Below are 15,804 nucleotides of genomic sequence, written 5' to 3' on the forward strand. Positions count from 1 at the left end.
GCGAGGGACTGCTTTACGGGTCTCCAGTGGGGGCGGATTGCAGCTGCGTGCTAGGCCAGGACCTGGGCACAAGCAAGGTGTATGCCAACCTATGCGCCAATCCCCGCTGCCAAGGGAAAGAAAGTCTGGGCTGAGGGAACAGCTGGGAGGTTGCTGTCAGTTGGACGGCATTTGGTGCAGGACACAAACACTGAGTGGAGGATGATGCCACATGCTGGGGATGGCAAGGGGCTGTGGCACAGGAACGATGGAGGCTGGGACAGCAGACTGGGGACTGCTGCTGGAGGGACCAGAAATGAGCAGACCACAGATTGGGATGCTGTCAAGACAGAAGGGTGATTTAGAAAGTTACGAGAAGGATGAAACAGCAGGAAATATTATTAATATGTTGCACAGTGTGCTTAGTTTCCTTCACTGCTACAGCACCTCACCATTTCAGTTAATCTGCATATCCGACTTACTCCAGGACAGCCAGGACCCAGAGAGCTCTTAGCTGCGTCTTCCCTGCTCCCACTAGCACAGACATCGAGCCGTCCAGAATAAATCTCCCAAGAGATGTTTTCTTCTCTAGCCCACAATTAAATGACTTCTTTGCTCTCTTTTCCTGTTTATGTATTCCTCCTCCCCTGTGATTGGGTTTGGTGGCTGAAGAGTCATGTATTGCTGCACGGAGTGGCAAGCATCCTTCCCTCCCTCTTTACAGCTTCTCCTTTAACATTTCTCCTGTGTATCCTAATTAGTGCATTGCCACCTTTGGGCTCCAGGTCACTTTCTCCAACTTAAAGCCTACTTAATGTACCATTATGTAACTTTGCACATTATAGAATATGAAAGCACGCAACAATGAAAGCTCATTTTAAGGTTTATTCTGTTAAATTTGAAGAGATTTTCTGTACCCCACTGCATTAAGTGTCGCAGTACATAGACAAATGCAAAAGGATACTTAAGAATGAAATTGTTCACACTACCCGGTCAGCACCTCAGGTTGCTAGATTAGGAAAACCACCTTGCACCTGCCCTGACTGTAGCATCAGGAGGTTAACTCCAGTGTTCAGGCATTAGCTTAAATGCAAACAAAATGTGTTTACTTAGTTCAGTTTGAACATGTGCAGCCTCAGTTGCCTGATAGCCTACATGATACCACAGCATTTGCAGTTGTGTTGATTTTTACTGCCAGGATAAATCTTAATACTCTCCCTTTTGGTTCTTTTGTGTGTGTATGTGTGTGTGTGTGTAAATGTGGAGGGAGGGTGAAGGAAAGCAGCTGCAAAAGTACTATATATTTGCGTTCTCTTAGGTTCATCCTGAGCTCATTTAAAATTATCTTATTTACTCTCAGGCTTTTTATTAAGAATCCAGTTTCAGGAAACATTTTACGTCAATTTCACACTCTTCCAGGCACGTAACTATTTGCCTGGGGGCTGGTGCCAAGACCACAAAATACATAGTTTCTGATGATCATTTTGTTGGGATCTACTGCTGGCAGCCATCGCCCATCCCAGCACACCGCTTTTGCAGAGCACTGGCAAGGTCAGCTCCTTGCAGCCCACCAGGAACAGGCTCTCCAGCAGACTGTGCCCAGCGTTCACCATAACTATGGAACAAAACTCAAACAACAGTTCCTCAAAAAAGTTTGTCTGACAGCTCACAGATCCGGATACGTCATTTCTTGGCATCTATCTGTCAAATTATTTGGCAGTTGTCTCTATATGAATTGTAGCAGTTTAGCTGCAACAATTTCCAGATCAAAGCTGTCAATCATTAGGCAATTCCCACAAGGACATGAAAAAGGACCTGACTGGGAAATTATCTGAAGCTGCAATAATCTAAAAGATGTGATAAAGAAAAAAAGCAAGATTTCCCAAATTATACGGACAGAAGTTCAATTACTGTTTTCCTTTGTACGGTTTAAGACAGCAAGTTATCATAGCCACAAGATCTGGAGGCAAAATCTAGAAAGTGAATTGCAATTCATCTATTTCCTTGGCATTCCCTCCCTTTCCAATTAAATATGCTTTTCTTTTCTTTTCCATTATTCTGAGGAGGCAGTAAACCTCAGTCTAAATGAGCATTTACATGAAAATCAGAGCTCTCCAAGGCATCCACTGAAACTCCTTTAATACAATATTTGCGTTAATTTGATTTTCTGTCTTGCCTGTGGGAGAGTTTCAATCACATTTGGTATGATTTATAAGTGTACTCACCCCTCTCCTGCAGAGGTCATTCCCTTTCCTAAAACCACATCATTTGACCACTAAGAATTCCTTTTACGAGTAAACAGCTGAGTAACCAATATCATCCACAGACAACAGTAAGCACAGTCCAGTTTTTATTAGGGTCTCTCAAATGTCAAAAAGCTCACTTTAATCTCCAAGAAATATAATCTGTTTACATCACCTGCAGCCTCTTGGTAGTCTCCTTCATAAAGACTGTTTTCTTGGGCTCACTGACTAATCTCTTCTACCTTATCTTATGAAGAATCCAGCCTCGTCATACGTATTTCAAACAGTCTTTCCCTTCCCGAACCCAAGTGAACCAGGGAATTGTAGTCAGTGATTCTCATTTATTTATCTCGCCTCTTCAGAATTTAAAATCACACACAAAGGGTTAGGATACAAGCACCTTCTTAAAGATATTTGATCTTGCTCTCAAGATATCTATCTCACTTTGTTTTATTAAAATAATCTGCCACATGCTATTGAAACTGTCTCTCAAATAAACAAATACTTTTTTTAAGAGGGTACATTGAGTAAATGTATTGCTCAAACTATTAAAAACATAGCATTTAGTATTGTATACATAGATTTATTAAGCCTTTATCAAACATGGAATGATGTGCAACAAAATAAAAGCTAAAGTCAGTGGCAGAACAGTAAAATTTATTAATAATCAATATAATATTTTTCTATTGTTAATCTATCCTAAGACATGCCAAAGTACTACCACACCTGATGTAATACTGGACCCAAAGTAAATTTTTTTTTTTGTTAATCTCTGTCTGTTCTGTCCCCACATTTATCTCTGTGGGTTCACAGTATTACCTAACCTTGTCAAGAATTTGTACATACATAGAGAGAGTAAAGTAAGCATCTTGCTATGTTTGGATGTTTATCTTCTGTTTGGCTATGTATGTGTGGTTGTGTGCTTGCTGATCAACCATACAACCCTAAAAAAATAGTGTCTTTCAGTCAATATAAATCTTCAGGATCTTGGGTTTTGAATTTTATGAGATTCCTCTTTCTTGCAATCTGAAGCTCTTACCAAGTCATTATTTATCTCCTCGGCCAACTTATTTCCCCTATTCACCTACATCAGTTTCAAGTCTCAAAGCTGTGGAAAAACCCAGAAGATTTCTACGTGCTTGTTTAGCTTCTTTTGGAGAACTTAGTCTTGATTTTAGAAACAGCATGCATTACCCAGCCTCAGGTCAGCTCTTCCATCTATATTACCAGTTGGCTTAAAAATGTTTCCTCCCCTACACTGCAACAGACAGAAGTCTGCCCAATTTTTCTTCTCTTCTTGGTCTTTACAGACTATCTTTACAAGGAAGATAACAAACTTTGCATGTGTGCATTGCATGATAACGAGCAGTGCAGAGGTAGCTAACCTATCTCCAGAAACCAGGTAAGGGACCAAAAGTATGGTACCTCCTGAGTTAACATACCTGTAAAATAAGTTAATACGCATATCTGTGATGTATGTACTCCAACTTGTTTTACTTGCTTTTACAGTGGCTATAATCCAGCTGTGCACAAAGAATATATGTTTACACATGGCTTGCAAGGGCCATGCAGCTTCGGTTGACCGTGTTGTTAAAGACAAAGCAGAAAACCACAAGGAAAGCCTGCCAACCACTGGGACAGGGTAAGCTTTGTGGCTGTTCAGACCTGAGAAGCTCACATCAGGGGACATTTCCAAAGAAGATCCATGCACATCATCTGCCTGAGAGTTTCCTCAGCAGAAATCCCCTGCACCAGGCAGGAAATCCTACCTGTCTGCAGCAAAAGGCCCAGAGCTGTTGGTGACCTGAAGGGTGAGTGAAGCTCATGCACACCGTGCCAGAGACACTGTCTTACCACCTGGTGTTTAGTGAGAGGCTAAGCCCACAGTAGCCCTCTTCCTGGGGCAGTGGCTTTTGGCTGCACTTCTCTAGACGACAGGGCTTAGCCGTCATGTCACTGATCACAAAATCGCTTGTTGGTCTCTGCAGGTAAAGAGTGAGAGATCCCGAAGTACATCATCCCAAATCACAGCTGGGTACCAACAATGCCACTATCCATACCACTACCCATCACTCACAGAAATTATGGTGTCAGCGGACTAACGCTGATATTGAGGGGAAAAATCAGAGAAGTGGTGTCTTCCAGTTCTCTGGGCCACACGTTTTTATGGGTCACTGCCTGTCCTCATAATGCACCCCAAAGCCTAATCCACCTGAGCTGTGGGATTTACCTAATGCTTTGTTAAAATTTCAAGTCCAACCTTAAGCCTGTCAGCCTGCTCAGTTTCACACTTGCAGAGTGTTCCTCCATTTCATTACCATCCTAATAAAACGAAGCTTCTTGTTTCTAGATGTGTATACAGTCCTGATAGCATGAGGCACCCCAATGGGATCTGTGTACAAACTTAGGTGTTCTGTGACCCTGCGCTGTTGCCGTACAGTAACTTCCACTGTGTCTTTGATTGATTTTATCAATGTCTTTGTGGCATTAAGCTTTTTCCTGTGATGTGCAACACTTTGAAGAGTGCCCATTTCAATGTACAGGCATTAGCTATGGGACAAATCTCCTGTTTTTTCTCTCATGGAAAACCCGTTGTCTCTGAGAAGAAGATATGCATTCACCTGAACCAAGGATAATGTCAAAGTATTATTAACTTTAAATCCAACAAGTAAAAATAGCAGGGATGCACAGCAATAACTGGAATCAGATTTAATATTACATTCTAGCAAGCCCTGAAGCAACATAATTATGTGGCCACTGCTGCATCAAACAAGGAATAACCACTGAACACATTTGAAGGCATACACTGTCATTTACAGATGGTCTTTGGATAAGATTTGTAACGTGTGTCTGCAGCCTCCCTCTTCCTTTTAGATTTTACAGAGGTGTAGGGAACTGGGGAAGCAGAGGAAAAGGAGGATGGAGGAGATATATTTCTATGGTTTTGATGGACTGTTTTATCTGTCACTTCAAACAAAGGTTTCTCTGAACAGCTCTCCTGAATGGTCCACAACAAGAGTGTTATGTCTTATTTCTTACCAAGGCCACTGGGACATAATATGGGAGGGCTTCAATCCTGGCTATGAAGACACCTGACAAGAAATACCTTCCTCTCTCTTCATGTGTACCGTATCACATCACCTTTCCACTCGGGGATCAATCCATCTTTGCCAGCCCTTTCCGAACTTCACAGAAATGTATTTCAGTATCAGAGTTGTGAACGATTGCCCCCCTGTAACAATTTCGAAGGCAAAAGTCAAAGACTCCTAACAGTCTCTGCCCACCAAACCATAACCCTGAAGTCAAGAACCCAAACTAGCTAAGGGGAAATTGAAGGAGGTGCTTCATATGAAACACATTTCTGCTGCCTTCTTTCTCCAGTTCCATTTCTATCCTATTTATACACTATTACTGTCCTCAGCCCTCAGCCTCCCTAGAACTGTGTCTCGCCATTGACTCTCTACCTGCTGCAGATGAAGGGGCCTCACAGGGAGAGGGGCCAGCTGAAGACCACAGACACCTCCCTGCTCTCCTGGCCAGGATGCTGAGTCTCCCCACACCAACTTCTTTTTTTTAAAAAACTCAGTTTCTCCCTCCTGAGGGAGTGCTCCAAGTCCCCTATTTCATTGGTCCATTTCCCAAAGACTTGTGGTGCCTCCCCAAGTACTGCTGCCCACCTTACTCAGTAGATAGCATCACTAAATCCTCCACAAAGACTGAAACGGAAAGAGAAAATGACAGGCTTTCATTTGTGTACTTCAAGGCTTTGATACAGCTGAGATGGGTGGATGAGTGTCCCTCTGCACCTCCTGCTGTCAACGAGGAGATACCATTGTTCTCCATGACTGCATCCATTGCCTTCTCCATTTTACCCCTACAGCCCAAAATTGTAGTCGCCTTATAATGTCATTACTGGCATGAAACCCATCCTGACAAGTTTCATGCACTTTATAAAGATCATAGATGGCCATCGTTTTATACCACAGCTGCTTTTAATTCTCCATTTCCCAAATACTTACTACATTTTATATACATGTTTTTTTGGGTTATTTAACACCAAATGAATTTTTAGTGTCCCTTAAAAGGAAATGCCTTCTCCATACTGCTCTGAGTTCTTAAGTTCTCATATCAATCAACACCTGAATTACCTGTAAGCCCTCCTTCTCAATTTTCATTTTACAGATTATCAAACTAGATGGGGTAATTTTGAACTCAGTATCTTTTTCATATGTAAGAAGACAGGAGGTCACATAATATCTTTTAGGAATTATTCCAGTAATTTGTGGATTCAGAAATGTCTTGCCTGTGTCACTTTATCTCTCAGATCTGTCTTCTTCTTTATTTTAATCAGAATTGGCATGGCAAAGTGCCTTAGGCTGTTTTGACCCACTGCATCTTCAGTCCTGCAGATCATCTTTTCTGACACATTTGATTAAAATGGATCAGTTAAAGGGGACCTGCCATTCCTTGACATAAACTCCTCACTTTTGGTCCCATTGCCTATTCAAGTTCCCAAGAGGCATGGCACCATTAGAGGATTTTCTTCTGTAATCAAACTGTGATAATTCTTTTCATAATGGTGCAATTATCTACTCCTTTCTGGTTTCACCTCAGAAAGCTCAGTGAGTCATAGACCTTTACATCTACTGCATCTACGCCCACTGATGATCAACAAGGAGCGACAGTCCCTGGGACTCATTTACTCTCCACACTGGGTTTACAAGGAAGCACCTGCTTGGAACTGGGCACCCTTCGGTATAGGCTTTGACATAAAAATGACTAGTTCATTTATTCATTTTTGATGACTCCCAGCAAAAAAAGTCCTAATCCTTTCTGTCTTAATGATGTAAATCATGTTACAATCACTATTGTTACAATTATATAAAAGTAGCATAAATGCTGCAGTCCAGCTCAGTATCTCAGTTCCTTAAATATTCCTGTGCTTCCTTTCATTATTTTATACATTCCTCTTACTGAAAAGAGCAATGCTCAGGACTTGAAAAGTGAAGCTCATCTGCAGGAAGAGTATCATGGTGGAAGCTGTCCTTTGCCTGGAAGAGAACCAAAGAAAGTAGATGAAAAAATCAGTACCTAATCTTACATTTAGAAGTAGCCACGCCTTATGCATAGCTGTCTAACACAAATGATTTCAGATTGGCTCAGTTCTTCAAATTTTAAGTCATGCATAGAGAACAAAACTGAAACATGCTGGAAGAGCAGTACTGGTTTGCTAAACTCTCCATCATTCCTGCCCTGGACCAACTTCGACTCCTAAATAAACAAGATTTCCTTTGAGTCCTGGCTGATCTTCCTTTAGAAGTCTTGAGAGGGATACATAATTTCTGCTTTGCGACTGTCTAGCCAGAGCTGCATACGTAATGCAAAATAAATAAATAAAGAAAAACATTTTAAATTGCTTCAATTTGGCCCCCTTCCTGCCTCTTTTGTGTTTGCTTTCCATGTATATATGAGGGACTGAATTTTGTTGTTGGAATTACTCACGAAAAGCAGAGTTCAAAGTGGCAAGAGCAAGAACAGCATGCGCAGAAGCCAAAATGTAAATGTGCATGTACAAGAATTCATGCCAGAAATTCTTGCACATTCGTGGAATGTGCCTCTTCTGACGAGGCTCGAGCAGGCAAGGTAATGTCAATCTTCAGGGGCTGCTGCTAATCCGTACAGCAAAAAGCCCTGACAACGTGGGTTTTCTAAATTCATTTCGATAATGAATGCATTCAAACAGACCACGGTGCATTTGCCTTCCCCAGACAACAACCAAATGTGTTTTAACCATACGTCATTAGTGCTCATGCAGCAAGGATGGGAAGGCAATGGCTGAAAAGGAAATCTGGTCCTGTGATGAAAAGCAGGGAGCTGGGATTTGGGAAGCACCAGGCTTTGTCATTGCCTCCTGAGGTGACCTCAGATAAATCCTTTGTTTCTCCTCTCCCTGCCTATGAAATGGGAACAATGCTTCCCTTCTCTCCCAAACTCGGAAGAAATACATTTGCACGGTGACTGGGTGCTGCAGGAGCCAGGATTGTACAAGCATGGACACACCAACAGCACCATTTTTTGAAACCACTCTGGTGACCATTGCACTTGCACAAAAGAGAATAAACCATAGCCATGCAACTGGGTTGGTAAGGATACCTGCTCTCATGGGCGGGTGAATCACTTGGTTTATTTGCATGTGTCTGGGACTATCAGAGACCAACCCATCAAACATGGCAAAATTTCTGTCATACTGAAACCCTGTCCTGGCTTGTGGGACAAGTATCAGAAGGCACAGTGGGAAAATTTTGCAATGCATTACTCTGGGTTACCAGACACTTAGTTTAGGCCAGACAAATCCTGGTATGACCTTCGTCCTCAGAGTTAGGATACTTTCTTAGAACACAGCTTCATTGCATCGCTCTCTTCAGGCTCTTCACTGTACGTGTCGTGGAGAGCCCACCAGAAATCTCTCTTTTCCAGGCAGGAAATAAAGGTTTTTAAGAATTTAGAAAACAAATGTCTTTTAAGTCTCAAAGTGAACATGATCATGCAGATAAATACCAAACTGTCCTTCACTGCATAACATCTGAGAGCAGGTAATTTCAGGATTATGGAAGAATCTGGAAAATTGCAGAAGGATTCTCCTTTTGCTATCAGAAATTTAAAGCTGCACCTTCATTTAATCAAGAAGGTAATTTCCTCTATACAGCGAGTTTCAAATTCTACTTACGAGCTTGATGTCATGACAATTTTGGTACTAACTTGTTCCTTGGTAAGTATTTCTACAAGAACTGTGAATAATCATCAAAATTAACTAGCCTATAGAGTGATTAAATAATTTCCTCCAATTTGCATTTGATATGTTTATTAAGTGCTGGAGGGTGTTCTTTGCTCTCTTATTTTTACTGCTGTTAAACACAATGTCTGGATTTTTGGCATAGGTGCAGTACTATTATGGTTACTACAAAATTTTAATCAGATTACGGTATGAGTTACCATTTGATACTGTACGAATGCCAGTAGGTAGTAGATAAATATTAAGATACAATTAGCTGCCACTACCTTTTATTGTTGGAATTCATTAATATCGAGGTAAGTCTGAGTTCTATGGCAGTGACAATGTTTCTAGTGTGCTGTTTTTTACAGGTTGTAGTTTCGAACAATAGTGCAGGTAGTAAACAAGCTAGAAGATGAATATAAACAACATAAATAGATACAGCAATGTTAAAGCTACAAAAAATATAAATTCCTGCCTGCGTGTTATTACCTGTGCTTCATTTACCCTACCATTGTCAACGGGACCCATGATTCAAGACATATAATTCCTTGTGAGACGTTTTCATTTTGAACCAGATGAAACAATCAGTGCTGATCATCAATAAAAACTGTGATTTTAAACGTATTGGAAATCTGTGCTTTCAAGTGCATGTCTTGGCCCTTTACATAAGCAAGTGGTTGCTAAAGCCAATATGCATTAGAAATGCAATTGTACTATACTTAGATGTGGTTCAACCATGGTTATAACATGGGCCATTAAGAAGCATTAAAAATTAAAAAAAAAAAAAAAGAGAGAGAGAGAGGAAAAAAAGAGAGAGAGAGAGAGAAAAAAAAAGGAAAGGAAAGAAAAGAAAGAATCCAGGTTAAAAGGGAAAATGTTCTGTTGCTCAGCTAAAAGACTTAACTATAATTAGAAAATAAAATTGTTCAAAATTAGTCCAAACAGATAAAATATTGATGTCTGGGAGAACATGAGCATGCCATACAGAAAACACATTTACTTACATTTTCCCAGGGCTTGTAAAGCGTTCTCAAGACTTTTGCTCAGGAAGATGGGATGCCATTAACTGGGGGGTTAGGGGAGGCTGTAGGCTCCTCTCTCAGAAAACTCGCACCTGTTGAACAGGGAAAGTAACCCCTGCCCTGTCATGCCCACCATTTCCCCAGGTTAGCAGCGGTCTTCCCAAAATGTTACCTCCCAGTCAGCTATAGTAATCAAAAGCACGCGAGGCAAATAGCGTAAAACGTAAATCTCCGGTGCGTAACATCAGTTAAAGGACTTAGATATTTGCCCATGTGGTCGCCTGCTTTCCGAGGCTGGAGCTGGAGTGCAGTGGGAAATGCCCAGCTGCCTTAGTTGGAAGCGACTCAAAACTTCATCCGCTTTGGTTCAGTTCTCAAAATAGGGCACATGACCTCTAAGCGAGACAGTACAGTAGGCTGCTTTTACAACGCACCGCTGCTCCTGCAGCCCCTGATACAAATTCGCTCACTTTCCCAAGCTTGGGAGGAGGTAAGATTTGACACTCGCCGAGCTCCAGCCTTATCTTGTTTAGTAATGCATTATCCACAGCAAATTTGCCACTATCTTTAGGAGCAGAGATGACATCTGCTACAGAGTGGCTTACACTTGTCTGTCTGCTGCTTTCAGTGCCACGTGTCTGACATGAGTTAACCTCGTCTAAAATACAAGGCGAGGGAAGAGAATTGCTCGTCGGAGGTGTCCACGCTGTTCCTCTTGACCTACTTGGAAAACCACGACTGAAACTCTTTGCATTTTCCCCATCATGACACAGCTGCAGAAGGCAGCAAGGGGATCACTTTGAGCAGAATTCAAAACACGATATATATATATATATACATATACACACATTTGTATGTGCTTAAACAGCATTATTTCCAAACCTCACAGATTCCGTGTGTTATTGTATTGAGCCCACTGTAGGTCCTTTTTTTTTTTTTTTTTTTTATGGAATTGGCACAATGAGAAAAGATAGCCTTTTTCTTTTGTCAGATAGAGATCCAAATTGCATTTTATAATCTGACAATCATGTAGTTTGATTTTTTAAATAAAACAGATAATCTCCCTTCCCCGTTCAAGATGAGATCTTAGTTGTTAGTGACAGCTGTTAAAATGCTGCTAAAAATAGATCTAGTGTCAACCACTAAAAAGCTAAGTGCTCCTGTGAACCACAAGCAGAAAACAAATGAGGTTTCTACTGAATTTGTGGAAAATCTGTGAGCATCGTGAGCATCTTGCATGTGCTGGAAAGGGTGCTTTATCCTTCCAGCAGCCATCTCTGGGTGTAACACAATGGGAAAAAAAAAATCAAACATTTGGTATATTGGATTTATTCCCTAAACTTTATTTTCACTCTCCTTTCTGCTCATCAGCAATAATAATAATCATGCCACACTAAGGCTGAGACTGCCTCCAAGCATTTCAGATGCCTTTTTCATTTACACCTTTGCCCTGAAAAAAAAAGAAAAATAAATAAATCAAGCACACAAGAATAGCAGGAAGAGTAAGACAAAAGAAGCGCAACCCATCAGTCAAACACCCCGCTCCTATAAATTGCCATAAGGTAATTGTGCTCAGCACGGCAGCTCTCAGAGCAGCCGAGGTGCTCGGGTGCTTTTGGCACCCCTGGGATTTGCTTTGCGCGGAGTTGTGGGGAACTTTCCTCTGCCCTGGGACTGCAGCTTCCACGCCACCGGGGGCAGCTCTGCCGGATTAATAAATGATCTGTGTTCCAAAGCAGCTGTATGACACGAAAGGAGTAAAAGGAGAGAGAAGAGAATTGTTCGCATTCTGTGTTATAATACGTCTCGGTAGGTTCCTCCTTTTTAGCTACATTCTGGCTAAAAATAGAGCGCTAGTGTAGGCACAGTGAAATATGATTTGCTTCCAATAATATAGCAAACTAATTGTGAAATTAAGCTACTGAATGCGCTGTTATCTCGAAGTCTGGCCTTAGCAGCACTTTATGCTTCCCTATTTAACATTTATCAAGTTACCCGCAAACTTTGACGGATGCAAACAACAGCTGATAAAATAATCGCCTTTTTTAAGGCCCCGGTCCTACCGAGGCTTTGGCACAGGTAGAGATCCCTCTCCACGAGCGGTCCTTTTGCATGTTTAAACACTTCACCGAGGGTATTAAAACACGGCCAACTTGCCCTCCCTCCGACGCTTCATTTTTTTTTAAAGATGCTTCAACGAAGAGACATTTAAAGCCCCGAACTTCAAAATAATCGGCATTCAGACATCGTAGCCACAAGCGAAATATTAATTTAAGAACCCGTATCGATGTTAGCGCTTTTTAGTTATTTTTTTTTTTTTTATTAACGGGGAAACGTTTTTTTACGTGCACATTTTTCACATTTTTTTACGAAATCGGGACGGATTCGGTGGTGCCCGGGCTGACCCCGAGGGCACGCCGCTAGGGGGGGGACAAGGAAAGGGGGGTCCCCGCGTTTGCCGGCAGCCCGGCGGAGGGGGGGAACCGAGCGCGGCGGTGGGGGGGGGGGGGGGGTTCCGCCGCCGCCGCCACCACCACCGCCCCCGGGGCCGGGAGAGCCGCTCGGCCGGGGGAAGGGCGCGGGGAGACACTCCTCCTCCCCCGCCGCCCGCCCTGCCTCCCCGCCGCCCGCCCTCCTTCCCTTCCTCCGGCGGCTCCGCGAACCAGGAACCGCGGCGGCGGCGGCGGCGGCGGCGGGCTCCGTGCGTGAGAAACCCCGCGGCGCCGCTCCGCCGGGAGCCGCCGGCAGCCGCCGGGAGCCGCCGAGTGCCGTCGGGCCGGCCGGGCGGCCCGGGAGGGGGCGGCGCGGCCGCCGGGCGCTGCGAGGGGCCGGGCAGCACCGGGGAGAGGGGGGGGGAGGAAAAAGTTTACACCCTCGCCACTCTCCTCCCTCCTCTTCCTTGGTGGCGTAGATGGGAGTTTTACCTGGAATGACATAAGTTTGGCTTTTTTTTTTTTTCTCCCCTCCTGTGGCTTTTTTATTTTTTTCTTTGAGGGTGTCTCTCTCCCTCCCCCGTCCCCCCCCACCACTTTTTTTTTTTTTTCCTCTCCTTTCCTCGAACCCCCCGCCCCCCTTCCCCGCTCCTGGATCCACCCCCCGCTCCCCTCCGCCGGCGGGCGAGGGTGTGACCCGCGGGAACACCCACCCACCTAGGCGTCCATGGTGGGAGCTGTCCGCCCGGCCGCGCCGAGCCCAGCCGAGCCGCTCCGAGGGCACCCCGCCGCCTGCCGCAGCCCCGCTCCCACCATTTCCCTCCGCACACTTTTTTTTTTTTCTCTCCCCCCTCCCTCTTTCCCCCCCCCCCCTTTTTTTTTTTTCTCTCCCCGGTGCCGGTGCAGGCTCGCTGCCGGATGGTTCTCTGGCAGTAGCCGGGGGCCGTGCCTCCTCCCGCCGCGCCACCATGTCGTAGAGGAGGTGAGTGCGGCGCGGACCCTGCGCGGGGCGCGGAGCGGGGCGCCGGGGGCCGGCCGGGCGGCTGCCACCCGAGCCGGCGGATCCAGGTCACGGCCGGTCCCGTCCCCGGCGGGGAAAACTTCGCAGGAAGGGCACGGCCATTGCTCGCCGGGGGAAGCGCGGAGGCAGCCCCGCGGGTCTCACCGCCTCCTCCTCGTCCTCCTCGGCCGGTGCCCGATTTCGGGGCACGGCGCGGAGATGGGCGAGGCACGTGAGCCCCGAGCCCGGCCGTGGTCGCGCCTTCGCCCCCGCTACCGAGGGCGAGCGGAGTTCCTCGCTGCTCTCAGGGGATGCGCGGGGGATGCGAGCCGGGGCCGAGGTGCGCGCAGCCCCGCGGCGATGCGCGGCCCCCGCCGCCGGCTCCGGGCGGGACGCGGGGGCGCGGAGCCCTCCTCGGGGGGCGCGGGGCGCTGCGGGGGCCGGGGGCGAGGGCTCGCGGAGCGAGTTGGGACCGCGGGCTCAAAGTTTGCTGGGCGCTCCTTGGGTTTTTTTTTTTTTTCGTTTTTTTTTTTTTTTTCTCTCTGTTTTCCCCGCTTCTCCCCGGTAAGGGGGCACGCAGCCCGCGGGACGCCGTGCCGGTGCCGGCAGCCCCTCGCCGGCGGAGCGCGGCGGGACGAGCCCGGCGGCGTGCAGAGGACGAGTCCTTGAACCTCGGCGCTTTTTTTTTTTCCCCTTTTTCCCTTTTTTTTTTTTTCCCCCCTCCCTTTTAACCCATCCCCGCACCGGCTCTGCATGCATATTCATGCGCTGCCGACAAACGCGGAAATCCAGGGCCGGTGCAGAGGCGATGCCCGGCCCTGCGGGCACCGGGCGGGGGCGGCCGCGCCCCGCGCACCTCCACCTGCCCGCGGGGGGCCGCCCCGCGCCCCCGCCCCGCGGCGCCCCCCGGGGGCGCGGCTCCGCGCGGGGGGACGGCTCCGGCGGGGGCCGCGGCGGCCCCTGCGGCTTTAAGGAGCCGCGCCGCGCCGCCTGTGTCGCAGCAACTTTGTATCAGTCATGTCGCCCGGCGGCTGAGTGACGGCGCCGGCCGGCCAATGGGGAGGCGGGCAGGCCCCCGCCGCGCGGTGGGCGGCCAATGGGGGCGCGCGGCGGGCGGGACGTCAACTTGAATTTATCTGGGCATGTGACATGTTTTTAAAGGACTTGGCACCTGGGGCCGTCCCCTCCCGGCTGCCGCGCCGTGTCACCGGGCGGCGCGCCGCGCCTCGGCCGGCCGGGCAGCGGCAGGGGCCGGGGCAGGCACCGGCACCGGCACCGGGTCAGGCACCGGGGCAGGCAGCGGGGCCGGGGGAGCCGCCCCGCCCCGCTCCGCCCTCGCTCCCTCCTGGCAGGAGGAGGCGCCCCGCCGCAACAGGTACCGAACCCGGGGGGCTCGGCCGGCCGCGGGACCCCCGGGGCAGCGCGGCCGCGGGCTGTGAGGGGAGCAGCCCCGGCGGGGAGGTTTGGGGGGGTTTGGGTTTTGGTGGCGTCCTGGCCGCCGGGCTTCCCGGCGGGGTAGGAGCGCAAATGGCCGCCCTCGGGGGGTGCCGGGGGCTGTGGGGCCGTGCTCGGGGCTGGGGGAAGCACAGCGGAGCCCCCTGCTGCCCCCTGGGGCAGCCCGGGGACGGGGCGAGCGGTGCCCGGCAGCCGCCGTGCTGCGCCCGCGTATCGCCGGGGTGCGGAGCCCAGCCGAGCCCCGCGAGGCTCTCCCGGCCGGTTCCCGGCGCTCCGGGATGCGCTGGCCGAGCGGCGCCGCTCGCTCCGGCAGCACGGGACCGGGCGATTTTTTTAATTCCCTCCCGCGGGTGACCCAGATCTCGGTCTGGTAAAGTTTCGAAGCGTGCCTGCCGCTCGGCTCCGCGTCAAGTTTGAGCTTTGCTGCTGCTGCGTGAGGGATCGCCCGCCGGGCGCTGCCGAGCTCACGCACCGGGGTCGCCTTGGGCCTGTCCCCGGAGCTGCCCCGTGCACCGAGCTGCTGCCGGGGCTGTCAGGGTTAAAACCCACTTGCACCCTCCCCGTAAGCCTTATAACCGAGTCCCCCGGTTTTCAGAAATGCTGGTCACCCGCAGCGGCAGTTGATTTCTCTAGGAATTAGGCTTGCTCAGCACTTAAATCGGGGGTAAGTGATTATCCGGGAGTGACTTTCTGTGAAAGCAGGCACTTCTGGCTGAAAATTTTAGGCTAGAGGGATGTGATTCGGTACACACGATCATCTTCTAATAAAACTTGCCCCTGAGAGGAACGTAGGTATAGGGATATAGCCCTAAGTAAGGGCAAAGAACTATTCCAGTCTTTCTCTTTAAGGGTTTTGTTTTGTTTTGTTTTTTTTGCGGTTTTACTTAAAAATTATTTA

General features: G+C 47.7%; 2 protein-coding genes across 5 annotated transcripts in view; one reads left to right on the plus strand and one right to left on the minus strand.

Annotated features, from left to right (window-relative positions):
• Positions 1–4,969: 4,969 nt before the first annotated feature.
• Positions 4,970–14,187, minus strand: LOC310899452 (uncharacterized protein; the record flags this gene model as incomplete). Its single annotated transcript, XM_083835805.1, has 3 exons — positions 4,970–12,943; positions 13,617–13,930; positions 14,184–14,187. The coding sequence occupies 3 exons, from the start codon at positions 14,185–14,187 to the stop codon at positions 12,440–12,442; spliced, it is 822 nt and encodes a 273-aa protein (XP_083691931.1). The 3' UTR covers positions 4,970–12,439.
• The window catches only part of NR3C2 (nuclear receptor subfamily 3 group C member 2), a 203,338-nt gene continuing 200,349 nt past the window's right edge, over positions 12,816–15,804 (plus strand). For 2 of the 4 annotated variants that reach the window (XM_083833622.1, XM_083833624.1), the window contains exon 1: positions 12,816–13,433. Coding sequence is in view for 2 of the 4 variants with exons in the window: in XM_083833623.1 (XP_083689749.1) it covers positions 14,601–14,826 (226 nt within the window). In the remaining 2 variants the exon portion in view is untranslated. Of the gene's footprint in view, positions 13,434–14,464; positions 14,827–15,804 lie in introns of those variants that run through there. The other 2 variants (XM_083833623.1, XM_083833621.1) reach the window with 2 other exon arrangements.

The sequence above is a fragment of the Anser anser genome (assembly GCF_964211835.1).
Source record: "Anser anser genome assembly, chromosome: 4".
NCBI lineage: Eukaryota > Metazoa > Chordata > Aves > Anseriformes > Anatidae > Anser > Anser anser.